Raw genomic sequence first — 26,915 nt, forward strand, 5'->3', positions numbered from 1 at the left:
GTTATGCTCATTTTATTCAATATTTCTTGTAATTTTGTACTTGATGTGGTTTAAGGACGAATTTACATTTTTTAGGGTTGGTCTAAAACTGGTGGACCTGAAACTTTGGACGAACTATAAGATAAAGCCGAAAACAGTAGGCCTGTGCATCTTAAGTTTTTCTCAACTAAAAAAAAACAGCTCTTGGGATTACTGTGTGAGCAATGATGCAAAACTGCTTGAAATTAAATTCTTCAAATGCGGCAATGGGCTCTCGTGCGCTCCGTCAAGGAAATAAGTAATTAAGTGCCCTAAAATGCAAGAATTGCATATCTACAGCTCTTGTCCGAACCCTACAATCTAAATTGAGTTCCATAACATCCAAACAATCCCATTTATGCTCTCTTTTCTCTTAATGTTAAGTACATTCAGGAAGAATAGAAGTGGGAGGTCTAAATGTCTACGGTTTGTGGAAACGAACATAAAAGCATAAAAAGAATCTTCTTCTTTTGCGGTACAAGTCAATACTTATGATGCTTTTTTCTTTCATCTGACTTTAATACTTAATTTCCATAAATGACGAAATAAGGCCTATATTATATTTTTTTATTCATATTTGTTCCTATTTCTCTACATCAAAAAGATATAAACTCGTAAGTCTGATGCATCATACATAAAACACGTTTATCCCTCTTTTATCTAGCTTGTCGATCATTGCGAAAAAAAAATCATGTAATAAAAAGCAGGAAGATTGATTCCCCCATCCAGACAGAAAAACTTATCTATTAAAGCTAAAAAAAGCATTCCTTGTTCCTTCAATATTTACTTTCTCTCCTTACAACAAAATATGTTACAGTGGGAATATATATCTTTTGTCAGCACAGTTTCCTGACATACATTTTCAACATTGGCAGCACAAAAAAAAGAAAGAACTTCTCATCGCTTTTGTCAACGTAAATTTATATCAAACGTGGTATTGTCGACTTTAAATAGGGTTACGAGTATAAAATTGAATTGTTTGTTAAAAATAATAAATAAAAAAATTGATTTATGTCAAAGTTTGTGGATGGGATGATTCGATGAAAGGAAAGTCATATGCGATGGATACATTTATTGTGTATTCAATCACTTTATTTGCTTGAAAAGTTGTTTATTTGTGCAGTTTTATTATTGAATTGTGAATTTTAAAAGCTACTTACAGTCAGCTTTTGTTTTGGTATCATCGGCTGACATGTGTCAAAAGGATGCGAAAAAGCAATTAGCGATTCAAACATTGTTCAGCCTTCGAACTAAGTGTATCTAGAATCCCAAGCAACACAAGTGAAGAAGGCTCCGCTAAATCTTCATATGGATGCCAGAAATAGGCGGCTCCCATTTGATGTTAATAAAGAAGGCTTAGCAACGCCCTAAAACCTCCAAGGCAAAACCTTCTACATTTGTGTCGCTCGGGAATGTACTTCAGAACATTCACATTCTAAAGATCAATATTTGGACAGAATCTCTCCTGTTCCTAACAACTTAAAAGTAATCTTGATTAATATCCATAACAAGTAACATTACAGACTGTAAATTATCAATAATGAGCACCTGTTATAACAATTAAAATCATTAAAATAATTGTTTACAATAATTAATTTCCTCTACATGATCAATCATATTGTAACGTGCTATACATTTCAAAAATGAATTACTTTTTATGTTTCATTTAGTTACAACATAAATTGTGAGAATTTATATACATACATATATGCAATGTGTAGACGTTCCTAATTAGTCTACACTTCTTTCTCTTTTCGTACTCTTAATTAAAGATTTATTTGTAATACTTGACGATAAGCAATGTCACGTTGAATCATTCTTTACAATCCTTAACTAAGTATTTATATAAACGGTATTTAACTTTGCATCACATGCCATCAACGACTAAACGAATAATGTTGATTGTGACTGGTCGAATCGTTGAACTATTTGTAATACGATGAGTAACTTTTATTCCTTAACATTAATTACAAATGACACACAATTGTGTGAATTCTCATTTCACTTGGGGATTATCCACAAATGATGTACAATAAGACAGGTCATGTCTTCATTTACATTTTATTTTTAAAGAGTGTCAGTCAGATCTCCCATCCCATCCCATGCATATCAGGTATAAGCCATCATATGTAAATGTCCCCGACAATATTTTTTTATAGCATCATCGAAGATTTCCATTATTTCGTAAGAGATTGATGTGAAACGTGTATATAGAGTGACATAGGATGAAAAACTAATCTAATTTGCTGATGACATGTGGCACGAAATGATACTATTCATTCTGGCTATCTTCTTTTATCTAATATTCATTAGGGGATGAAATTACGTTATGCTGCATGGCTCTAATGAGTTGAATGAAGTATTATTCACTGAAAATCAATTTGCCTATATAATTGGTATCAATTGGAAATATGCCGCAGTTATCGTTAAATTAACATAATATAGTAATCGTACAAAATGAAATTTCAATTCTAAATAGTTTTATTATCGTGGAAAATACGCAATGTTCATGAATTGATTTCATTTTTGGGATTTCTCGCAGGCTAATATCAATGAATATGGTTCGTAAATGATAATTTTTACTCACATAAATTACTTAATTGTTGCAACAAGTTCATCGAAATTATAATCGTCATCATCATCGTCATTTATTACAATTGTAGCACTTGGTTGCTGCCCATTAGTTATGAAGTCTTGCAGTCTACGAACACGCTCTGGATCTGTCTCTTCGATTTCCGTTATAAATGATATGAAATTATTTTGCTCATCCTCGTCCATTTTAGGAAAATTTTTAAATAACGTGAATAGTTCATCATCGTCGAGATCTTTGTAATTAGAAATGCTGGACTTTGACAAATTTAACGACGGATGGCATTCAACATTGTCTTTCTTAGCCATTTCAATATTCTTTTCGAGTTCCTCAAGATAAATTTCTTTAATAACTTCAAGCTCTTCTGGCAATGCATCATTTTTGCCAAACGAAGCGAGTGCCTTTGCTATAATTTCTGTAAGTTCTGGATCTTTTACAATTTGACAGTTTTCCTTCTTTTCTGTCGGCGTTTGTCGATTTTGATGAACAAGTTTTGCAATATTTTGAATGCATGTTTTTGCAACTGGAATCTACAGACATAAGATTCATGAAATACTAGAATATTGCAAAATAGACAGATTAAAATTACCTTTTTCGGTTCCAATAAATTTGTGTAAACTAAGCCCTTCAACTTTTCCTTGACAGTTTCCAAAAATGTAACATTGTCGCTAGTCATTAAGAACTCATCACTAGAATTAGCTTGAACTTTCTCTAGCTGGATGCTTTTACCTATCAAGTCAATTATTTTATTAGACAATAAACTTCCCAGATCAGAATCTAATACAGCTAATGTTCGACATACAGAGATTAATGAAACTGTCTCATTGCTTGATATCGGATTAATATCCACAAATGCATCGCTTTCAATATGTGTTAGACTTTTAATGCTTCTCAACGACTTTTTTGGAGTTTTTGAGTAGCTTGAATCCTCAGAACTGCTGTCACTGTATCTTGATGACTTTCTGCTTTGTTTTTTGTTCTCCTTCTTATATGATTTGTTGCTCATAGAATCCTCAGATGACGAAATGCTTATTGGAGAGAGATGAAGTCTTTTTATATCCTTTTTCTTGTAAAAATCTATTTTATTGTAGTAATATTCCTTAATATAATTCATCCAGTAATTGACCCAATCGAATTTGTAGTCATATTGATCAGGGTCGTGTTTTCCTTCTTTTTTAATTTCAGTATATCTCCTTTCCCAGAAAATTTTCCATGTTGTATTATATAATGGATGTTTTTCACCATATTTTTTATAAAATCGATATTCTCGACGGATCTCATCAATTTTAGCATCAACATTAACTTTTGATGAACTTTTCTCAGAAGCTTCTGACATTTTATTTAATTAAATTAAACTGATTGTGCGTATTTTACCAATTTTCAATGTTTACTGTATTTTATTTTATTTGATGGAACCTTACAATTCCATTTCTTTGAAACATTTATATGGTTTTAAAAGTATGGTTCTGATTTTTAAAAAATCCGTTATGAATCTTGATTGAATATTCTGAAATGGATAATTTAATTAAGAAAGGAAGTAAATACAGTTAATTGTCTTTATTCAGGCTCAAAACAAAAATTGTTACATAATAATATTAAACATATTCTCTCATGGTTTTAAACAGATCAAATTAAATGAACTAAACATCCTTAATTTCTAATTTTTCGTTCCTATTTGAAGCAGTCCTTGCTTATTTGTTCTTGACAATGCTTGAAAAACTTAATTTTTTAATTTTTGATGTAACAGAATACTTTCTTGACGTAGGAAATAATTTTGTCTATTTAATTCGTTAATTTCATGTACATATCTTTTAACGGCCTTTTCTAATTGACTGCGAAATCATTTCATCCAATCCAATAAAATTTCAAAATTCATTATTCATTATTCATACTTAATGCCTAAACTTACATTATTATCTGTTCATCGTTATCCTTTTGATTTTCGAATTGCTCGATTTGAGATTTCAATTCTTGAACTTCGCTTTTTATTTCGATCCTTAAAATAAATAATTCTGATATTAACGAGATTTATCAATAATTACAGTAAATTTACAAACTATCGGTCATTTCGGCAACTCGCTCTTCTTCCAAAGTAGTGTCTAATATAGTTCCACAAGCCTGTTTCTTTTCTTCTACTTTCTTAGAAATATCTACAACTTTAGATATTTCTAATTCGTGAATCTCTCCCTTAGCGTCTCCACTTGCAGCGATTTCAGCTTCTTCTCTAATGTTAAAAATTAACGATTTAAAAAATTTGAAAAATGACAATTTAAATAACTTACTTCTTATCAAGGACCAAAGTTAAATATTTCTTCAATGAGTCATTTAATTCTTCAGCTACGATTATTGATTCTTGCCAAATGAAGTAACTTTCGATTGAATTTATCCATCTGTAGAAGAAATTTTTCCTATAAAGAAAATTTATTAGTTACTGGATCTTTTCACTGGATCTTGATTCTTACCGTGCATAACAATTGAAATGGAAAAACTTCAAATTTCGAGCAAGTATGATGCGATCTCCATGACTAAAGTCTTTCTTACAGCCACTGCAATAGTCTCCAAACTGTTTTTGATTCTCAGTCATTATCATTATGATATTATTTAATTATTTTAAGAATTAATGCGTCAGATACCTTTATAAGTTAGGTTATTTATTGAACAGGGGCAAGCAACTCATTGGTGAAATGGGACAAAAGTTTAGTTGTTTACCCCTCTAATCAAAACAACCTAACTTTTAAGTTTGACCAAAAAGTGATTAAAATAATTAAAAAATTATGGAAGCTGGAGCTGAAAATGGCGAAAAAACATTTATTGTGACTCAAATGATCAATCCGAGCTATTTCCATTTATTCAATCCGTATTTAAGGGATGATGAAGCACGAAAAACATTAGAAGAAAGTTTAGTCACAGAAATTAGTAATTATGGATTCAGTGGAACTGAACGAAAGCATAAAAGAGGCGATATTGTTGCATATTATTGGGAAGACGGTAAACGATATATCCGCTGTGAGATTGATGACATCAAAATGTTTAATTACAGTTATTATTACTTTTTGTTTGCACTGGATTATGGTAAGTCACTAATTAAAATGAAATTAATTCGTTTAACTAAAAAAATTCACTATTAGGCGTCTCATTATTCACAACACGAGCAGAAGACATTAATCCTGTCTCAGAAATCATCAAATTTGCAAAAACTCCAATAATGAACAAAGTAGCCTTAAATGTTTTGCCTGCAATTACTCGATTCGACTATATTAACGACAAAGAAGAAATTCTTTTCCACAATTTATGGTGTCCACTGGCATTAAAGCTGTTTGAACAATGTCTTGATAAAGCTTCAGTAATTTCATTCGAAATGTCAGACAATTTGACTAGTAATAAAGGCTTCCTATTTGGCGATTTGATGATAACATCATTCTACGGCATCCAGTTCAGCCTCAGTGAAGCATTAGTTGATGCAAAAGTAGCTAAAAGAGCATCATCGCCACAGGAGTTTGAAAGACATTTTAATCGATTACTTGAACGTGATATTGAACGCTGGAACGACAATTCAAAGACTGGTGGAATTTTAAAATATGAAGAAGGAAAACTTCCATTGTTCTACGAAGATGAGATCCAAATCAAGAATTACATAACCAACTGTGAACCAGTTCAGTCAAGAAAGATTTCGGTCCAAAAAGTCGTTGAATGGCAAGAAAAGAACGAAATGTATCATCGAATTCTTCCAAACGATTCTGATGATACTGATGAAGAATGGGATGTCTTGCCTGTTCAATGCATGCGCCAAAATGTCCAGGTCATTGTCAACGAAAAGGACGATGATGGATTTGACGAAACTATTGCAAATTCAAAGCGTAAAAATTTACCCAAGACAGAAGCTCGAAGCTTAAAATATGTCACAAAGAAAATAAGGTCTGATCATGTCGATGAGAGTATTGTCAGCGGAATCAGTCAATCCGTATCCGAAATGTTTAATAAGAATAATTGAAAATTGCATTTTATTTTTTATCACATTTTTACAATGAAATTCTTATTATTATATATTTTCACATACGACTATACTGAATATCCTTATACATCATATACATGCACACTAAAAGATGGAAAAACTTTTTTAATTTTAAAGATGAAAAAAATCTCATAACTGTAAAATGAGTAGAAAAACTTTTTAAAAAAACATATATAAGGAAAGAAAAATGTTATATTTCATATATTGAAGGCACAATAAAGCAATATATCCCCCGACAGATGTGGGATAGAGAAGAGGAAATGTTCGTGATAAATTCTTTCACCGGGAAATTTTCCTTTATTATAAAATAACTTTGTGAATCATAACTTTCTCGGCGATCAAACTATGCAATAACAAGTTTTGAGGCAATGATAAGTTGGTGGCTTCATGCTGTGTGACTTATTAAAACGCCGTTCTTGGTGATTAATAACTTTTGGCTTCTAACTGATTTTTCTCTTTTGAAATTTATGGCATTTTTAAACTCAACGGTTTTTCCTGATTTAAAATTGAACTGGAATAAAACGAACTTGAGTTTATGAACAGTAATTTAAATTTTTCGTAACGGTTTTAGTTGAAATTGATTTTAAATGCATAAATTGCTGACAAGAGCTGATCTACATTTGATACATGAAATATTATGCTGAACTGTAGACTGAATTTGTCAAGTTTTCTCATTTTAATTTATGCCATGAAGAAAATGAGAAAAAAATTCAAATGTCATTATAAACTTCATGAGAAATTTAAGAATGTCATGGAAACATGTTTTTAAGTCAAAAAAAAAAGTGTTTGTGTATCATAGCAACAAACGAAATTATATTAATATTTTGTTATCATTACACTCAGTCTTGTATCATCATGGTGAAATGTGAGTTTGTTAATGTCAGAAAAAAAATTATTAAATTCACTGAAATTTCCCATCTCACATTTCAGTAACAGAGGAGCTGATTAGAAAGAAGTCGGAGCATAATGAACTTCTTGTATTTAGCCTTGAAGAAATTTCTCTACATCAAGAGAATATTGAGAGAATCGAAAACATACAGGATTATTGCCGTCAGCTCAAAATACTCCTTATGCAATCGAATTTGATAGAGAAAATTGGTAATAATTCAATTCATTTTTCATCCACAAGTATTTTCATCTTTGTTCACGATTTTCACTTCTCTTCTCATGCAGAAAATCTCAATAAATTGAAAAAGCTCGAGTATCTAAATCTTGCAATAAATAACATCGAGAAAATTGAAAATTTAAGTCAGTGTGAGTCGTTGCAAAAACTCGACCTCACATTGAATTTCATAGGTGAATTAACAAGCGTTGAAAGCTTGCAGTCGAATATTCACTTAGAGGAACTTTTTCTTACGGGAAATCCTTGCACAGGTACGAATTTTCATTTTTTCATTTTATTCTGTTTATCTGATATCATCAATCATCGTGTCACAACTTTTTTGTGGATGTCTTTGTTTTCGTCGCACGTTTTGTATGAAAACTGCGATAGTTCATTCACTTTTTATCGTGGCTTAGCATTGTGCATCTCATGTGAATTGATATGTTGCTAATTTGTGGCTTTTAATTGATATCTAAATAACGAACTTTCTGAATTTATGTTTCAAAACCATATAAATGTTTTTCGTATATTGACTGTTGTGTGGTTTTGCTACAAATGAAAGAAATTGTATGGTTCTGGATAAAAATATTGAATTTTAAAAAACCGTTAAAAGCATTCAAAAATCAAAAAACCGTTAAAAATTCAATAGCATTGATGCTTCTCATGCACAAATCCAGCAATTATCACACAACTCAAATCTTAATCTCTTACCTAAACAATTAGATTACCCTTGTTATCGCGATTATGTCATCGTCGCCTTACCACAATTAAAGGTTTTAGATGGAAGAGATGTAACAAGATGCGAGAGATTCAAAGCTCAAAAGAATTTTGATGAGAATAGACGTCAAATAATTCAATTACAGGTAAGAAAGATAAATTTACAGAGTATTAATTTAATGCAATATATATACAATTCTTGACTCTCTTATCGATGATACAAATTGACATTAAAATTTATTATTCAAAGGCACAATATCAAATATCGCGTGACGAACAGAAATTGAGAGTTCAAAATGAGATTGAATCAATGGAGAATGTTGATCTTGATGATGAAGAAAAATTGAAAGAGTAAGAAGATACTGTGAATTTTGTGACTTTATCAATTCATATCACATTCCAATTTTCCTCATCTCACTCTCTACAGTCATGCTTGCTATGTAATATAATTTCTTTTCTTTTTTAGATTTTGGAATATGAAAAGTGAGCATTGTCCTGAAATGAGAAAAGAAATAGCAGAAAAGTCACGTCTTGCCAACAGAAATAATAAAGTTGATATAAATGAGCAAAAGAATGATAAATTCATTCCGAAACTTTTTAATGATTCTGGACGTCCGTACTGTCTCAATCTCCCAAAATTGGATTTCACATTTTCCGATGAAATAGACCGTTACGAATTGAATTTGCATGTTTATAAGTAAGTCTTATAATTACATCTTATTTCTTTGTTTTAATCTTCTCTCCCTCAGATTTCTCGATACTTCATTAATTGATGTTGACGTCCAACCGAATTATGTTCGTGTAACTGTAAAAAGAAAGATTTTTCAGATGGCCCTCAACGATGAGGTTCGAATTGATGAATGTTCGTCGAAAAGGTCGCAAATTACAGGACACCTGCTGATTGTAATGCCTAAATTAAATATGGAGAATGCTGTTACGGTGAAAAATTGCGGAACGCAGAAGGCGATTGAAATGAAGCCTAATGAAAAATTTGGAAAATTAAAAGAAGCTGTTGATATAAGAAATATTTGTGTTGATGAATCTGAAGTTCCCCCATTGATATGAAAATTGTGATTAATTTCTATAATAAAAATGAGATGAAATTTGCACGTGGACGGTACATGCTGTCAGTCATTCCAATTAATTTGTAAAATCCGTTAGAAATTTCATTTCAGTTCAGTTTATTAAAATTCAAAAAAGTTCATTTCAGTTTGGTTCATTTAAAATTTAAAAATCCGTTGGAAGTTCATTTTACTTCAGTTCATTTGTATATTAAAGTCCGATAGAGTTCATTTCAGACAAGTCCATTTAAATTGTAAAAATCCGTTAAAAATTTGAATCCTAGAAAACCGTTGAAATCTTTATCGATTCCTGTAAAAAGGAACAAATCAAGAAATGAAACAAAATTAATTTATTAATAAAGATCTTATCGCGTATTTATTTAATTTTTAGATAAAACTACTCAAAACAAAAATCTGATTTTACATCTGACATTCATTTTACTGTTTTGTAATTTTTTGTGTAAAAAAGAAAATTGAAGGATTTCCAAAACTTTCTATTTGCTATGTACAAAAAAGATGGAAATCAATATATAACTAAATTAATCGCAAAATTACTTTTTTTCTTGTAATTCTCAACTTAATCTTCGGATTGCAGAAATCTAAGGGGGGGAGAAGAAAAACTAGATTTGTTACTTTATGAGCAGCTTACTATTAGCTACTTTTCAAATAAACAGACTATAATTCTATTAACGAGACAGTATATCCATCAATTATGTTAAATTCTTTTCTCATTTAGTCTCATAAAGGAACAAAAATTTGGTTTTCCTTATATCGCATTATTGTAGTCTAGCAAGAAGGTTTCAAGCACACATTCGCTCACAGTCTTACGCACATACACACATCTCATGTCTGATTAGTCAATTAATTAAATCCTTAACTTTTAATTTCTTTCGTTTTAACCCAAATCTTAACTTCGTGATTAATGACTTAATTTAGTAACAATTGATCATTTAATCAGAGATAATTTTTGGACATTTTTATCACATCTACGTGTCATTTTTGTAACGTATTTTCCTTTTTTGAATTTTCGAGAAGTTTGAATTTTTTACGACCGTTATTTTTTAAATATTTTTTGACCGGTAAATTTCAAAACTTAGATGTAAAGTCAGCCTTGTAGAAAATACGCTTTTATTGAGATTTGAGAAGCTTGTAATAATAAATAAGAACAGTAATTGCTACAACTTCCCACAACTTTCCTCGTTTTTGGCAAAGATTTTTTAATTGAATCTTCAGATGCTATTCAATCATACAATCATTAACTTTATGTATCACTCACAATGTTATTCACTTGCACACAATTTGTAATCTTCTGTATCAAATATCTAAACAAAAATTTTCGATTATTTACTGATAGCTTGGTGGTGCTTGTCCAAAACTAAATCCGGCTTTATTTGGATCTCCTAAAACTGATGGATCTTGTGGCGGTTGATCATGTGGTGATGGATTTTTGAACTGTTCGGCCGATAATCGTGTAAAGAGAATACCAACTCCTTCTATTAGAGCCAATAATACACCGCCAATGATTGCAGATCCCGCCATTGCACCTACACCATTTCTAGCTGCTAAAATTCCACCCGTTGCTGCACCGCTAATGATTGAATTCCATGGATCTTCCTTTTTCCTAAAATGTACTAATGTGCAGTCAATTGTTGAGAACATTCCACCCCAAACAGCAAAATTTCCTGCTATAATCGGTGAACGAGCTTTAATTGATGTGATACTGCCAATCTATAAACGCAATAACAACAAACAGTCATAAGACATTGAAGAGGACAAAAATAAAGCAAACGATTGCATCACAAATGAGCAATTTTACTCACAAATCGTCGCTGAAGTCCCGACGGAGCATTTCTGAAACCTTTTATTGCCTGAAATACACCTCCTCCTATACATCCCATGGCAAATGCACCGCCACAGTCATCAACTATTCTATAAGGACATGGTTCTCGCGAATATTCTTCCATTATCAGTCGATTGATTTGTTTTCCTGTGAAAAAATGTGACATTCAAAAATTTATTTTCAATTTTTCTCATCATTTCTTGCGTGAATATAGATTATTTTGATTTTAACAGATTTTACCTGCTTAATTTAATTAACTAGAAGTCGATAAGTCGCTTAAATGTCGATAGATTCGTGAGAATTACAAAAAATATTTATGATGAAAAAAAAAATTAAAAATTATCTTTTGATGATCCCATCAATGACACGGATTTAACATCACGCAAATTAATTTTAAATTGTTTATCCAACTAAATTCAGTCATTAAATAATTAATGATAATGATTCATGAAGTTTTGCTCAATTACAGCATGTCATCACAATCTATTATTTGAGAAAATTGATAAATAAACAAAAGTATCCGCGTAAAAAGTTTAGCAATCTTTAAAGTATACTTTTGAATATGTAGTATACGTTAAATTAAGTTCTAAAACTATTATTTGTTATTCAATAACTTTAAAGTACCTAATAAATGCCAATATAGTATATAATGAGAATGAATTAACTTCAGTCAAAATTAAGTTGCAAATCCTTAAAGATCATTCTAATAATTAAAATAAATTTGATAAAAAATAACGGTCAAAATATAAATTCAAATATTAATTTTTTAGAACATTGAGAAACTCAGAGAATGCTTTTGAGAAAATTTTAAAAATAAAAAAATTTTAATTTCAATAAAATCATAATAAATTGATTAGTTTAGCTATCTAAAATATCACATCTATCTTCATAAGACATTAAATAATCATAGAAATATCAAAGTGAGTAAAAATAACTTAAAACAAACACAAAAAAGCATCAAATAAAAAGTTTTCACAAAAAATTTGTGTCTAGTTTGCCGCACATCCAAAATGCCGCGAAAGAGCAATAGAACTACGTCGGGAAGTTCTCCTGAGAAGCCAGCAGCTCGTAGAACACGTCGTGGACAAAAAACTGAAGAAGTTGATGCAGAAGTGATTGATGAGATTCCGCCCCATTTATTGAAGGCTTCAGATGAATCGTCTGAGCAATCTGACAATGATTCAGACTATGGAAGTCCGAAAAAGGGTCGCGGAAGAGGTCGTGGTCGTGGCAGGAAACCAAAGGAACCAGTTGTTGAAGAAAAAGAAAAAGAGAAAGAGAAACAAACACCAGCAAGACCACGTCGAGGCAGGCGCGCTGCAGCACAAAGTCCAATTCAGGAAGAACAACATTCACAAGATTATCAGGAATCAGCAAATAGCCAAACAACAAATGATGAACAAGATGCATCCACTATGGACTCAACCACATTAGAAAAAGAAAAATCTCCAGAGCCTGAAGTTGCTGAAAGTAATACAGAGACAGAAAAGGAAGAAGAACCGACTGTTGTTGCTGACGAACCAACTCCTGAAACTAAAGAAGTTGAGGCCGAAAAGGTAGAAAAGGAAAAAACTCCAGACACAGAAGAAAAAGTGCCGGAAACAAAAGAAAAAGAGCCGGAAAGTGAGGAAAAAGAACCAGAACAGATTGAACCAAAATCACCGATTAAAGAAATCGAACCTGAACAGCCAAAAGAGCAGGAAAAAACTGAAGAATCCGAAGAAATTGTGAAAGAAAAGGTAAGTGAAGTAACAATTGAACAGGATTTACAGTCCAATAATGACAAGGAACCTGTTAATGAAGAAGTCAAAGCTGACAATCAAGACGAAAGTAATGATGCTGATGATAAAAATGTTGAAAATAAAGACCAAGACATGAGTAGTCGCGATGATGAAGTCGTTAGTGCTGAAATAGATGACAAACATGAATCATTAGTTGATGACGAAGTGTCCAAAGAAGCACCAGAATTGCCAACAGAAGATCAAAGCGATTCACGATCAAGATCCAGATCAAATTCATCAGAAGTTGAAAAAGTTGAGAGTAAACGTAGACGTTCACGTTCCAGTTCAGGAGAAATTCATGATGATACTGTAGATAAAATGGATGTTGATGAATCACCAGAGATTTTGAACAAGAAAAAAGAAATGCCAGTTAAGACTGCAACCAAAATTGACCGTAAATCGCCTCCAAAGGTTACTGGCGATGACAAGCCAGTTCAAAGAAAGAGAAAATGGGGCGCAAGAAAGACTGACGACGAACCAGTCATTGCAATCACTACAGATTCACTTAAAAATGTCATTACGGAAGAAGTTCAGCCAGTTGATGTTAAACTTGCTAGTAGTCCATCACCTGAACCTGAAGAGAAACGTCAACGCGTTAAATTAACGTCTGAGGATCGTGATGTCAAGAAAAAGTTATTAAAAGAACGATTAAGGAAGCAAGAAGAGGAAGAAGATCGTCGAAATGAGCAAATAGCTAAAGCTATTGAAAGGAGTCAAATATCTCCAACAATAATTGTCACAAATGGTGCAGGAAAGGAACGCAAAGTATCAGTTCTTACAAATGAGGAACCACCAGCAGCGCCACCAACACCACCAAAAAATCAAACTTCAAGAATTATTTGCATAACGAATTTAGTTCGTCCTTTGACATTTATGGCTGTCAAAGCATTGGTCGCTAGAACTGGTGAAATTGAAGACTTTTGGATAGACGCAATTAAATCGAAATGTTTTGTTGTGTACAAAACAGAAGAGTAAGTTAAAAATTTTTAATTATTTTGACCACGTCATTTAATATATTTTTTATCTCATGATTTAGTGAGGCCGTTGAAACACGACACGCATTGCATGGTGTCAAATGGCCTGAACACAACTTGAAGACTCTAAATGTTGAGTTTTCAACTGAAGATGAGATGAATAAAGTCATCGAGGCAACGAGGGGAGAGCGCATCACAAATGACGCAACATCAAGTCGCGAAACGAAGCCTGAAAAGAGCTTTGGGTGGTCCAAACAAGAATCCCAACCCGATGACCGCTCGAAGGTAATTAATTACTTTAATTTTATTTGAAATCCGATTCCTAATTTAATTAAATTAACAGAATTCTCGTCGTGTTCGCGAATGGGACGTCGGCAAGAAGGAAGAAACTGAACGGGATGAGGACAGGGAAAATAGACGTCGTAGACGATCATCAGAACAAAGAGAGAAAGTTGTTAAACGCCGCAGCGCTAGCAAGTCTCCAGGTATGTCCAAAATTACATCTTTATTTATAAAATATCTAAATTTTATTAATTATTACAGTTCGCGAAGAGCAAAAAGACGCAACGCCTGTTCCACAACAAAGATTACTCGACGATTTGTTCAGAAAATCTAAAGCCCTTCCATTCATTTACTGGATGCCATTATCAGAAGAGCGAGTAAGTTGATTTTTAAGTTTTCAAAATATTTAACGGGTTTTTAAAATTCAAATGAACTGAACAAAAATGAAATAGAGTTACTGAACAGACATTTGAATTTCAAATAACCGTTAAATGTCAAATAAATTTTCATTGGAGATTATTAATAAAATAAATTAATTTTTAGATCAAGGAGTTGGAAGAACAACGTTTGAAAAATATTGCTGAACATAATCGTCGCATGGAAGAAGTGGTGAAAATGCAAAAAGAGCGTCGCGAAGCACGAGAACAGCGAATGCGTGAAGAAGAAAAGAGACGAGAGGAAGAAAGAAAGAATAGAGATCGCCGACGATCTCGTTCACGGGACAATAAACGTCGCTCTCGTGAAAGATCCCGAGATAGAAGTGATAGAAATCGAAAATATGATCGACGTTAAGAATCTATCAATTCTAATTTGTCTATTTCTATCTCATAAGCCCATTAATTCAAGATTTGCCCCAAAAATAATATCTTTTTTTGAGCACTTGCGAATTTTTTAGTAACAAAAACAATTTAATTCCATTGCGAGTGCATTTCCTTAATTTCTAGTTTGTTCTAATATAATTTTTTTTTGATCTTTGATAAGAAATTTCTTTGAATTAGGGTAACAATAACCATTAAGCTTACCATTAACAAATCTTTGATTAATATTCCCCCATTAAGATTAATTTTTTTTATACACAAAAAACAACAACATCAAAATTTTTGGTTCTGTTTGCTTTTTCTTCTTTTTTTCTTCTATACACCAGAATAATGAATAAGAAATTGTATGAGATGAGGTATAATATAAATGAGGAGTAAGTGTTCTGACGGATCTATAGTGTTGGACTGGAAGTAAAAATTGAATTTCCTGCGCGCCGCGTACACTATGACAAAATAATATTGTCTGGATAAGGATTTGAGGATGAATGAAATAATGATTTAGACACGCAAATAATAATAAAATAATTATGCAACCTACATTATCTTAACTTCTTCATACTGAAAAGCGAAATCATGAATTTAACTAAAAATGTGCTCGTGTTCATCGTGGGAGAGTTTAACAGTTTTGAGTAATATAAAACTAATTTCACGCAACATAAAATCGTTTGTGAAAAATTGATTATAAGTTTGAATTGAAAGAGTTTCAAAATAAAGAATTCAGTATAAGTTTTATGCTCAAAAAATTGTTGTTTAATTTATTATTTGTTCAATTTGTGTTAATAATTTAAATGCAAACAAATTTGATTCAGAAAAGTGGTAAAAACGTGACTAAAATTCGTTGCATCGAAATGATTGAGAACCTTATAAATTCAATTTAGTGGAGTTTTAAAACCTTACAATTTTTTTCGTCAGCAGGTTCTAATAAAGTTATTATCAAAAGCATATAAATGTTCAATTTTGCTGTTATATGGTTTCAATTCTAAACATCGATCTAGTTCTCAATCAATTCTATAACAAACTAGATGCTGATTAATAATTTAAGATAATTGATTGATGAGTTTGTTTTCAATGAAATCGATGTCAATTATTAACCTTATGATTTCTTAATAATAACTTCATTCATCTGCAAAATATCATCTTCGTCTTCTTCAGTCAAAAGCGCACGTCTGTCCTCAAAATCGCGCTTGGCACTCTGCAAATGAATACAAAATTAGTCTAAAATATGTATGCATTAAAGGAAGAACTTACCGCATCACTTTTTGGTAAATTAACGACTGGACTTTGTGAATAAAGGTACACAGAAATCGAGACAATGGCAATGGATAAAATTGTGTTGATATAAATAGGTATTGAGAAGAACATACGGCACAAAACAGCAGTAAAAACTAATTCGAGTGCGCTTGCAAATGTCTTTAAAATTGAGTTCAAATATTTGAGAAAGAAACTTGTTATGATTCCAACTGCACAGCTATTGACCATAATGATGAAAACGTGTGGACGAAATATTTCAGCGAGATTCTCAATGTTAAAGGCACTTAAAATATTTCCTTGCACTAATAATATCAATGCGTTGCATAAAATTGAATCAAGATACATGAATACATTTTGAATATAAATATTAATGTCTTGTCCGGTGTTCTTTAATAAATACTCATTGTAGACGCCCGCTAAGCAGGAACAAATTGTTTGAATAAGAATAAAAACGGCATTAATGCTGAGATCAAATCCTACAGTATTCTTTGAAATAATAGCCTCATCTTGTTCATTCTTTGATCCATTGCTTATAGCTTGGTCACCAAAATTAACTTGTTTAATCATACATCCTAATGTCAATAATATTAAGGAAATCCATTGCTTACGACTTAGATACTTTTTAAAGATTATTTGGAATAAGATTCCGGTAATGACTACTCGAAATTGTAATAATAAATAGTACGTTGTGGGATCAAAGACTGAGAGATTATGAAAAGCGAGATTATTGTATAAGCAGTAAAGAGCTGCTGGAACTAAATATAGCATCAATACATTAGATCCTTTGATTACATTTGTAACAAGTGACTGAGCTGTGTTTCTGCAAATAAATATATAAGGGAAATAAGTAATGAATACTTAATTTGTATGTATGTTAAGTATGTAGGACAAGTTAATTATATAAAAAAGTATTACTCACTCTCGACAATATAAAATACATGACACTATCAATTTTAAAGCCTCTGTTAGTAATACAAGTGTTACAGTGTCGTATTTATATGAATTATTCTTTTCCTGACTTGCGGTAACAAAAATACCTGCAATTAATGCACAAATTGTCAAATAAATTCAACAAAAAATTTAATAATTTACCTTGAGCAACGAACAATGACATATACGCAATGAATATGAATACGCTCGTCCTCGTGGGGAATAACTCCTTCCAGTTTGTCTTGCCCATGGCTTTAAATCTATTTAATTATCCTATATTAAAGACATTTTACACTTAATAAACAATTTCAAATAACATGCGCTAGCATGCTTAGCATGCGACCAATAAATTCAAAATTTGTAAAACCGTTTCTCTGGCTTTGTTTACATTTGACATTTATTTATTATTGTTAAAGAATTTTACTAATTAAAGTGAATTAAACAATGGAAGAAACAGATAAAGCAGCAAAAATAACACAAAAAGAACGTCGTCGAATAGAAGTACAGAAGAGAAAGTTTAGATTAGAGCAGGAACGAGTATTAAAGCCTGGAGAATGTAACAAGTATTTAAAAGCAGTAATTCACAATAAAATAACTGAAGAATTAGCTGGAAGCAGGATAATACAGAAGCTAACAGAACTAGATATGAAAGCTGAAATATCAAGTAGTGTCACACCAAATACAATTACATGGAAACGACAAATGAATCAAAAGATAATTACAGAGGAAGGAAATATCATCCAGTTTGATGATGTTGAAAAGGATGAGCCATATTTATTAATTATATTAATGGCTGATGAATTTGCAAAAGCAGTCAAAGAGAATCAATTAATGAATATTGTACAGTCTGCTCAGGAATTATGTCCAATGGAATTGCAATCAACGATTCTTGTAGTTTATGGATTAAAGAATTTCTGTAGGAAGAACAAGAATAAAATTGGCATGAAGGAGACTGAAATCAAATTGACACAACTACAGATGCTTGCCAATTGTAGTCATCGATTACATGAAACACCTGATGATTTGGCATTAACAGTTTCACAGATTAGCAAGGCAATAGCAGAAGAACCGTTTAAAAGCAAGCAAAATCATAAAATTGATCAGGAACAGCTATATCTCAGTGGTGATGTAAAAGTCAATGTTGTCGACAATGATCCAGACTCATATGCTCGACTTTGGAATGCTCAATTGAATTGTCTACCAAAAGTCACATTTGATGTTGCACAATCAATATCCAAAGAATACTCAATGCCTCGAAAACTCATTGAAGCTTACAAAACTTGTGATAATAAGAATCAAATGCTCGCAGACATCCAAATTATCAAAACTGGTCCACTATCAAAATATCGACGAATTGGACCTGAATTGAGTAAGAAAATTGCCACATTATTAACATCCAGTAATCCAGAAGATCTTTTGTAACTAATTAAGCACATCTTTGAAAATAAATTCTTTTTGTTATACTTTTATTAATGCAAAAACTCACACAATTTAATTAATTTTAAGAAAAAATTTGCACACATTCCTATAAAATTAAAAAAAGAATTTTATAATTAAGCATTTAATCCTCTTCTTCTTCTTCTTCGACTTCCTCTTCCTCTTCAACTTCCTACAAATAAAAAAGATTTAAGAATTTTGGGATACTGATGTGAACAAACTTGACTTACCTCTTCGACAACCTCTTCCTCCTTAACTTCTTCAGGCTCTGGTACTACTTCAACTGGTGGTGGGGTTGGGGTTCTTGGTTTAGGATTAACTCTAGGTACCTCATTAACAATGAAAATATCATCCATTCGTTTTCTCTTTGGTTCAATCTTTCTGCCTTCAAAGTCAAGCATGTGTACAAGCTCAAGAGTTCCAGCTCTATTCTCAGCAATAATGGTGTACTTGCCATTATCCCGATATTGATTTGGACTTGTAATGATCAATTGTTGTGTATAAATATTATTAACGTCATCATGCTTAATTTGATATTTCTGATATTGCTTCCATGGATCAATTGGAAGTCCATCACGGATCCATGTCATTTTGGGTTTTGGTGTACCTCTAATTCTTACTTCAATCAATATGTCATTATAAACTGGACGATAAAGGTCTGTGATTGCTGATAATAATGTTGGTGGAACGTCATCAGCTGGTTTCTCTTCTTCGCCATAAACACTGACGTCACATTCACTTGAAATCTCACCCTTCTTCATTTTAATTACAACTTTATATCTTCCTGCATCACTGAATGCTAATGACTTTATTTCAAGTGAAACATATCCATCTTCTGTTGCATTTGCTGAGTATCGTGAATCAATTTCTAATGGCTGTTCGTCTTTGAACCATGATGCTTTAATTCGAGGATCACTATCTGATACACAACAAGACAATTTAATTTTAGATCCAACTTTAGCTACGGTACTTAAAAGTCTCTTAATGATTTCAAGTGGAACCTCTGCATTCTTTCTGAATTCTGTGATCTTGTGTGCTCTAAATACATGCAATGGCTTCTCGATTTCCTTCTTTCCTGGCTCTTCTGGTACAACTTCAACGACAGGAGTTGGTTCCTTTGGAGGTGGGGTTGGTTCTTTTGGTGGTGGAGTTGGTTCTTTTGGAGGTGGAGTTGGTTCTTTTGGAGGTGGAGTTGGCTCCTTTGGAGGTGGAGTTGGCTCCTTTGGTGGTGGAGTTGGCTCTTTAGGTGGAGGTGTTGGTTCTTTTGGTGGTGGGGTAGGTTCCTTTTCAACTTTAACCTTCTTGCGTCTTTCTTTTTCAATTAATTCACCGTCTTCATCATACTCTGAATCTGTTGTCTCATATTCAGTTTCCTCTTCCTCTTCCTCTTCAACTACCTCTTCTTGAACAGGCTCTTCAGGCTTTTCTTCCTCTTTTGGTTGCTCAACAACAGGTAGTGGTGGTGGTTTGTATGCCATTCTTTCAGCCTTCTTTCTTTCTTCTTCTTCTTGGAATTTCTTTGTTTTTGACAAATCAGCATGATAAATGAATCCACTAACAATTGGTTGATCCTTTTGCTCAAATTCAATAACATATTTCAAGAATTCCATACCATAAGCATTTTCTGTCTGAACTAAGTAGATACCACTGTCTCTGAAAGTTGGCTTGTGAACAAATAACTTGTATATTTCACCGTCACGTGACATTAAGTATTTATCGTCGTTTTCAATTTGTTTTGCATCCTTATACCATTTAATGAACAATCTTGGTGTTCCTCGAATGACACATTCAATAATCATCTCATCAGTTTGTGAATTGAATGAGTACTTCATACCAAATGGATATTGTGGTGGAATTCCTTTTTCTGGTTCTTTTGGAAGTGCTAAAACTGTAAGATTGCATGAAGCTTCAATCTTGCACTCTCTATTCTTTACTATGCATGTATATTCGCCAGAGTCTTCTGGTGTGGCTTTAAGTATAGCCAAAGCTGCGACATTTTCATTACTCATATTCTTTCTATTAACATCGTTCTTTTCAATTGGAACTCCATTGTGTTGCCAATGAACTTCAGGACGAGGTCCGGAAATTTGACAGAAAAGTTTAACGCCTGTATTTTCAACACCTGTACGATTTTCCAATTTGGTAAGGAATTCCAATTGATATTTTGGCTTTTTAACTACTTCTACAACTGGTTCTGGAATACCTTCAGGTGCACCTTGAAGCCAATTTCTTTCTCTCTTCTTTGGTGGCTCAACAGGTGCTTCACTTGCTGGCTGTTCTGTTTCAGTTTGTTCCTTCTTAACAACTGATGGGTCAATTGGTGGAATATGTTCTTTAAGAGCTTGTTCTTCAATTTCTTCAATTAATTGTTCAGTTGTTTTCTCTTCTGGTTTTGGACGAGTTGGACGATATGACATGCGTTCGATTCTCTTGCGTTCTTCTTCTTCCTTGTATTTAGCAAATTGTGAGGGATCAGCATGATAAAGTCCAGCTGTGTGAATATATTCTTCCCTACTTTTAACTTTAAGATAGTATTTAAGATCTTCTGAACCAGCTTCATTGACAGCACAACATCCATAACGACCACTGTCTTTGATTTGTGGATCATGGATATTCATACGATAAACTCCATCAGGATGACGAGTTGCGAAATATTTGTCATCTCTACCGTCAACATCTAAGCCGTCTTTATTCCATGTAAGTCTTGGTCTTGGATATCCACGAACATGTACTTCCAAAATTAAGTCATTTGTTTTCAAGTCATACATTTCTTTAAGATTTCTTGTAAAGGTTGGTTTAATCCAATTAGGATCTTGAGCTGGCAATACAGTCAGAGTACATTCTGATGATACTTCAACAAACTCATTTGCAGCAACACACTTGTAAACACCTTCATCAGCTGCTGTTACTGCTAAGAATGTGATGCTTCCAAAACTTCCATTCGATGTATTTTTAACTCTTGGTGGAGTGAATTCCAAAGGCTCGTCATTTTTGAACCAAGTCAAACTAGGAGAGGGACCAGATACAGTGCAAAGAAGTTTAACTTTTGATCCAACTTTTGCTGCAGCATTCTTTAATTCAGACTCAAATTCAAGATGATTTCTAACTTGCTTAAGTACTAAGCTTTCTTGCTCAATTTCATCTTTAGATGGTGGCAAAAATACTTTTTCACGAAGTCTCATTTTCTTTTCCTTCTTTGGCTTCACATTTCCCCATTTGTCCTGTGAAAATATTAATATTTAAAAATCTGTATAAAGGAACTAAATTTGATTCTTACCATTTCATCCTCCTCTTCTGCCGGTTCTGTTGTGGTTGGAACTTCGGCGACTGGCTGCTCAGCAACTTTCTCGCCATCCTTAACTTCTTCACCCTCTTCTTCGTTAGTTTTCTTTGGATCAGCATGATAAATTCCAGGCAAATATTTATAGTGACTTTTACCCAAGAACTTTACAAGCTTACGAATTTCTTCTTTACCAACTTTGTTAGAAGCTTGAACAATAAAGCGACCGCCATCTAATGGACTTGGATCGTGAATACAAAGCTTGTATACACCTTCTGGTTCACGCATTACAAAGAACTTTTCAGTATCAGAAATATCAAGATCAACGCCATCACGTTGCCAAACAATTTTTGGAGTAGGTGTACCTCTTACTTGAACTTCAATAATAAGATCATCGACATCCTGACGATAATAATCTATTTAAATAATATTTACAAATAGTTAAGTATCGATTTAAATTAATTTAGTTCAATGTCTTACCAGTTATTCTAATAAATGTTGGCTTAACATAGACTTCTTCAATTGGATAAATGGTGACATTTGCTTCTGATTCAATTGTATTGAATTTATTGACAGCAACGATTCTATAAACTCCAGAATCTTTTGGTTTAGCTTTTGCAATAGTTACAATACCGAATCCATCCTTTCCTGTGACTCTAAGCTCTGGTGATTGATCGAGTGGCTTTCCATTTTTGAACCTACATAATTAAACTTTAGCAAAACTCCATGGTAAACATTATATCATTTACCATTTAACTTGAGGTCCTGGGCCAGCTATTTGACAACAGAGCTTAATATTCGTACCAGCAGGTGCTATGACGTCACGCAATTGGACAGCAAATGATATTTTTTCTTTCTGGAATTTAAAGAATTGTTTGAGATATTTTAAGCATATTAAAGCTAGCATAGAACTTACTGAATCACGAATCAAAAGAGGTTCTACTGGTCCTTCATAACGTCTACGTCTAACTCTTAGAGCTTTCTTTGGTTTTTCTTCTTTTTCCTCTTCCTCTTCAGTCTCTTCTGGGGCATCACCTCCACTTTTTGGGATATCCCTGCCTTCATCGCCATCTTCGTTTCCATCACCGCCTGAACTTCCATTTTGAGTTCCTGAACTTCCATCACCACCTTGAGAGCTTTCTTGACCACCACTTCCTGTTCCTGAATCTTGTGATCCTTGAACATTGATAGCATCATTGCCAGATTGACCAGCTGCTTGATTAAATTCTGGCATTACAAAAACTTCTTCTGGTTGCTTTACAGGCTCTGGTTCAATAGACATTCGAAGAGTTGGTTGATGGAAGGATTCTTTATGATACACAAATTGTGGATGTGTATGTCTTTCACGTTCTGTAAACTCAAGTTTATGAGATATTTTAGCTTTACCCACGGAATTAATTGCCTCACAAGCATAAAGACCACTGTCTGTTGAAACTGGTTTATGAATTCTAAATTGATATCCACCATCATGATCATTGCAGATATCATAACGATCATCCATTGCTTTATTTAATTCCATTCCATCCTTGTACCATTTGATTTCAGGTTTAGGTACACCACGTACATGTGCATCTAAAATTAAATCATCTTCTGTAATGTGATAAAATTGACCTAGAATGCGTGTAAATAATGGCTTTGATGAATCATTCTTCGGTACAGTTGATTTAGGAATAACAGTGATTGTAGCTGATGTCGTTACTTCATTAACTTGATTTTTAGCTGAACATGTATAAGTTCCAGCATCTAATCTAGTAATTTTTTCGATAATAATTGAACCCATACCATCACCGCTATTGTTACGGATAGTTTGACCCCAGTTGATTGGCTTTTCATTTTTCGACCATTTAATGATTGGCATAGGACCAGATACAGCGCAAACTAACTTAACTGTCGATCCTTCAATGACAGTTTGGTCACGCAAATTACCAGAGAACCAAAGTTTTTGTTTATTGTTGAAAATTCTGAATTCTTCAGTTTCATAAGATTCATGAACGACAGTTGAGAACTTTCTCTTGTATGGTTCTTCTGGAGGCACTTCTGCATCAGGGTCTTCATCCTCGCCATCATTAACCAAATCTGAATCAATTTTTGGACTATGTGCACGTCTCCTTCTATGCTTTGACTTTGACTTGGATTTATGCTTTGGTTTCTCTGCCTCGACTGGCTTTTCTCCGTCAACGACTGTTTGAAGAGCTTCAACAATTTCTTCATGCTTTGGTGGTTGAGGTACTTCAACTTTTTCAACTTCTTCCGTTTTCTCAGCAACTTCAACAGGTGGTTCTTCTACTGGTACTTCTGGCTGTGGTTGAGCTTCTTCTGGTGCTTTTGGAACCTTACTAATCATGTTTTCAACAAAATCATCAAGTTTTTTATCAGCATGATACATTCCTGGTAGATGAATTAAGGGATATTTTGTTTCAAAATCAACATGATGATTGAATCTTCGCTTTCCGGCTGCATTATCAGCTAAAATAGTATACATTCCAGAAGCACTTGCATCCGGACGAACAATCAAGCATTGGAAGATTTCTTTATTTTCAACAAAGAAAACGATCTTGTTGCGTCGTGCATGCAGTAAATGATTGTCTTTATAAAATTTGACATTTGGTACAGGCAAGCCATGAACATGAGCTTCAATTACTAGGCCGCCTAATGCATGATCGTAGTAGTCTACAGATAGATAGATAGAGGTTATAAAAAGAAAACAGATTCATTAAAACCGCCACATTCTTTCAAGTTCAATTTAGTTTTTGTGATATAATTAAAATTAGAAAATCTATTACAATGCTAATCGAATTGGGATCATCGTGAACGTTAAATTTAGCATCGAAATGATGATGATGAAAGAAATTTAATTAAACAACAAATATTCACCTTTAACTAGAGCAATGTCAATGTGGTCTGGTTTGTGCAATTTTCCATCAAATACTCGAATATTCGATGAGGTTTCAACCTCACCAGCTCGATTTTTGAAAACGGCAGTGTATTCAGCAGCATCTTTCTCATTAATATCAGTGATTTCCAATGTATGAATCTCTCCATCAGATTTTGTCATGATTCTTGGATTACGATCTAAGACTACATCATTCTTCATCCAACGAGTTTGAATATTGTTGCCCTTTACGGTACATGTTAAACGTACGGTTGATCCTTTGGCAGCAACTCTATCAGGCAAGTATGATATAATTTGAGGTCTACATAATTCACGAATATATTCTTGAAAATCTTGATCACGATCTTTTTCACTACGCACAACAAGTTCAGAATATCCAGAATCTTCCTCAACCTCAACAACCTCTTCCTTTTTGGCCTTTTTATCTTCCTTTGTTGGCTCTTCTCCTTCCTTTGGTTCTTCTTTTACTGGATGAAAATCAACTTCATCGAAGCTTTTGAAAGTTTTCCACAATGCTGGGTCGATTTCATACGATGGATCGACATCCTCAATGTTGTCAAAATCTGAATCAACATCCTCACTTGTATCTGATCCTTCTTTCTCACCGCCTTCACCAGGCTTTGATTCACCTTCAGTTTTCATTTCTGATTGTTTCTCGCCCTCAATTATTGATTTTTCAGCATCGCTTTCGGCAATTTTATTTTCATCACTCGGTTGTTGCACTTGACCAACATTTTCGGCATTTTCTACACTTGGCACAGATTCTTCTGGCTTTTGTTCAGATTCTATCACCCCAAAATTGGAGTCAATCGGAGTTTTTTTTTGTCCTGAGAATCGCCATTTTCAGTTTCGGCTAAGTTTTCGGCAGCTTGTTCCTCAGCAACTTTATCTTCCATAATTGGTTCATCGATTGCCATGGGTTTAGGGGCAGTAAACATCATTCCCGTTCGTTTCTTTGCAGCATCTTCGTCTTCCTCGACAACCATAATACGTACACTAGGCTCACTAACATCTTCAATTCCCGCACGATCAATTACACAATATTCAGTAAGAAATAGTTGAATATAATCGTCAACATTTTTAACATCAACATTTGAGATATCCATAACAGATGCCTTGTCGATGATTGCAGCTGACGAAAATACCTGTAAATCTACCGAGTCACCCAATTCGAATGGCGATTTCTCACGTTTAAAGTATTCCGGTGAAATAGGACGTTCATATTTTGGATGTAAATAATGACGTTCCGGTGTTCGAGAAAATCTAGCATTACTCCTAATTGGAGTTGATCTTTCTCTTGATGATCGTTGCGCGACTGCGGCTGACATTATTACTCGATTTCAATCAAACTTTTTTTTAAGAAGTAATTAAAAAAAATTGATTGCAACTTGTATTGATAGAAAAATTACACTTGACTTTTAAGACAACTTCTGCGAGCTACCCTTATATTTCACTCCACTTTTATACGTTTTGTGCGATTCTGATCGTTTGCCAGCTGACACGATCTATAATTAGTAACATTATGCGAAAGTGCATTTGTCTCGTTTACACACTTAATTGAGGTGTAATAAGGATAAAAGTGCTTGCCAGAAAACTTTTGTGAGCTTTTAAGCTTCCTCATACATTTTACTTATTGAAATAGATTTTTGGCATGAACGTTGCTTACACATTTTCACTGAATACTTCACTGATCATCATTTCGTAGAATTTCGTGGCAAATTCGATTCCTTTCGGATGAACTTCGAGCTCCTTCGCATGCTTTTCGTCACTTTACGAATGAAGATAAACAACCATCCGAATACCGGCAATACAAGCCGGGAAAATCCTGTTTTTCACAAATATTGCGTCAAAAAATGTCAATAAGGTGTTGTTTTGTTTATCATCCGGCAATATTGACATTGGCACTTTCGCTGCTCATTTTGTTTTCAT

General features: G+C 33.2%; 9 protein-coding genes across 13 annotated transcripts; 4 read left to right on the forward strand and 5 right to left on the reverse strand.

Annotated features, from left to right (window-relative positions):
• Window positions 1-2,330: 2,330 nt before the first annotated feature.
• Window positions 2,331-3,957, reverse strand: LOC139100614 (uncharacterized protein CG7065-like). 2 transcript variants are annotated; one of them, XM_070653297.1, is made up of 3 exons: window positions 3,198-3,957; window positions 2,606-3,138; window positions 2,331-2,387 (listed from the first exon to the last, which is right to left on the reverse strand). In XM_070653297.1, exons 1-2 carry the CDS (start codon window positions 3,942-3,944, stop codon window positions 2,611-2,613), a joined length of 1,275 nt encoding a protein of 424 aa, XP_070509398.1. In that variant the 5' UTR covers window positions 3,945-3,957; the 3' UTR covers window positions 2,331-2,387; window positions 2,606-2,610. The 2 variants fall into 2 exon arrangements, with proteins under 2 accessions (XP_070509398.1, XP_070509397.1); XM_070653296.1 differs by lacking the exon at window positions 2,331-2,387 and having other exon boundaries at window positions 2,516-3,138.
• A 212-nt stretch (window positions 3,958-4,169) lies between these two features.
• On the reverse strand, window positions 4,170-5,256 carry LOC139100557 (uncharacterized). Of its 3 annotated transcripts, none has more exons than XR_011545449.1 (5): window positions 5,071-5,256; window positions 4,891-5,016; window positions 4,666-4,832; window positions 4,518-4,604; window positions 4,170-4,440 (listed from the first exon to the last, which is right to left on the reverse strand). XR_011545449.1 is itself a non-coding variant. In XM_070653183.1 (5 exons), exons 1-5 carry the CDS (start codon window positions 5,196-5,198, stop codon window positions 4,329-4,331), a joined length of 624 nt encoding a protein of 207 aa, XP_070509284.1. In that variant the 5' UTR covers window positions 5,199-5,256; the 3' UTR covers window positions 4,170-4,328. The 3 variants fall into 3 exon arrangements, 2 of the variants coding, with proteins under 2 accessions (XP_070509284.1, XP_070509286.1); XM_070653183.1 differs by having other exon boundaries at window positions 4,662-4,832; XM_070653185.1 differs by having other exon boundaries at window positions 4,170-4,604.
• Window positions 5,257-5,284: 28 nt separating this feature from the next.
• On the forward strand, window positions 5,285-6,872 carry LOC139100556 (uncharacterized). The gene is made up of 2 exons (XM_070653182.1): window positions 5,285-5,680; window positions 5,737-6,872. Exons 1-2 carry the CDS (start codon window positions 5,383-5,385, stop codon window positions 6,597-6,599), a joined length of 1,161 nt encoding a protein of 386 aa, XP_070509283.1. The 5' UTR covers window positions 5,285-5,382; the 3' UTR covers window positions 6,600-6,872.
• A 603-nt stretch (window positions 6,873-7,475) lies between these two features.
• Window positions 7,476-9,504, forward strand: tilB (touch insensitive larva B). Its single transcript, XM_070653056.1, has 7 exons — window positions 7,476-7,485; window positions 7,551-7,718; window positions 7,794-7,994; window positions 8,446-8,585; window positions 8,690-8,790; window positions 8,906-9,136; window positions 9,189-9,504. Exons 1-7 carry the CDS (start codon window positions 7,476-7,478, stop codon window positions 9,502-9,504), a joined length of 1,167 nt encoding a protein of 388 aa, XP_070509157.1.
• Window positions 9,505-9,849: 345 nt separating this feature from the next.
• LOC139100490 (mitochondrial import inner membrane translocase subunit Tim17-B-like) lies at window positions 9,850-11,715 on the reverse strand. The gene is made up of 3 exons (XM_070653091.1): window positions 11,581-11,715; window positions 11,321-11,487; window positions 9,850-11,228 (listed from the first exon to the last, which is right to left on the reverse strand). Exons 2-3 carry the CDS (start codon window positions 11,462-11,464, stop codon window positions 10,845-10,847), a joined length of 528 nt encoding a protein of 175 aa, XP_070509192.1. The 5' UTR covers window positions 11,465-11,487; window positions 11,581-11,715; the 3' UTR covers window positions 9,850-10,844.
• Window positions 11,716-12,122: 407 nt separating this feature from the next.
• On the forward strand, window positions 12,123-15,938 carry Acn (apoptotic chromatin condensation inducer acinus). Of its 2 annotated transcripts, none has more exons than XM_070653093.1 (6): window positions 12,123-12,260; window positions 12,310-14,092; window positions 14,158-14,380; window positions 14,439-14,580; window positions 14,639-14,754; window positions 14,921-15,938. In XM_070653093.1, the coding sequence occupies exons 2-6, from the start codon at window positions 12,351-12,353 to the stop codon at window positions 15,167-15,169; spliced, it is 2,472 nt and encodes an 823-aa protein (XP_070509194.1). In that variant the 5' UTR covers window positions 12,123-12,260; window positions 12,310-12,350; the 3' UTR covers window positions 15,170-15,938. The 2 variants fall into 2 exon arrangements, with proteins under 2 accessions (XP_070509194.1, XP_070509193.1); XM_070653092.1 differs by having other exon boundaries at window positions 12,334-14,092.
• Window positions 15,939-15,957: 19 nt separating this feature from the next.
• senju (UDP-galactose transporter senju) lies at window positions 15,958-17,707 on the reverse strand. The gene is made up of 4 exons (XM_070653094.1): window positions 17,539-17,707; window positions 17,366-17,483; window positions 16,444-17,266; window positions 15,958-16,387 (listed from the first exon to the last, which is right to left on the reverse strand). The coding sequence occupies exons 1-4, from the start codon at window positions 17,624-17,626 to the stop codon at window positions 16,289-16,291; spliced, it is 1,128 nt and encodes a 375-aa protein (XP_070509195.1). The 5' UTR covers window positions 17,627-17,707; the 3' UTR covers window positions 15,958-16,288.
• A 63-nt stretch (window positions 17,708-17,770) lies between these two features.
• On the forward strand, window positions 17,771-18,899 carry mms4 (Methyl methanesulfonate sensitivity 4). The gene has a single exon (XM_070653300.1). The coding sequence runs from the start codon at window positions 17,821-17,823 to the stop codon at window positions 18,796-18,798; it is 978 nt and encodes a 325-aa protein (XP_070509401.1). The 5' UTR covers window positions 17,771-17,820; the 3' UTR covers window positions 18,799-18,899.
• Window positions 18,860-26,314, reverse strand: LOC139100466 (muscle M-line assembly protein unc-89-like). The gene is made up of 8 exons (XM_070653057.1): window positions 25,825-26,314; window positions 24,968-25,771; window positions 23,010-24,763; window positions 22,843-22,949; window positions 22,574-22,791; window positions 22,091-22,509; window positions 19,044-22,034; window positions 18,860-18,985 (listed from the first exon to the last, which is right to left on the reverse strand). Exons 1-8 carry the CDS (start codon window positions 26,312-26,314, stop codon window positions 18,938-18,940), a joined length of 6,831 nt encoding a protein of 2,276 aa, XP_070509158.1. The 3' UTR covers window positions 18,860-18,937.
• Between the last annotated feature and the right edge of the window lie 601 nt (window positions 26,315-26,915).

The sequence above is a fragment of the Chironomus tepperi genome, unplaced genomic scaffold (genome assembly GCF_022539635.2).
Source record: "Chironomus tepperi strain 1889 unplaced genomic scaffold, CSIRO-AGI_Ctep_v1 contig_67, whole genome shotgun sequence".
NCBI classification, from domain to species: Eukaryota; Metazoa; Arthropoda; class Insecta; order Diptera; family Chironomidae; genus Chironomus; species Chironomus tepperi.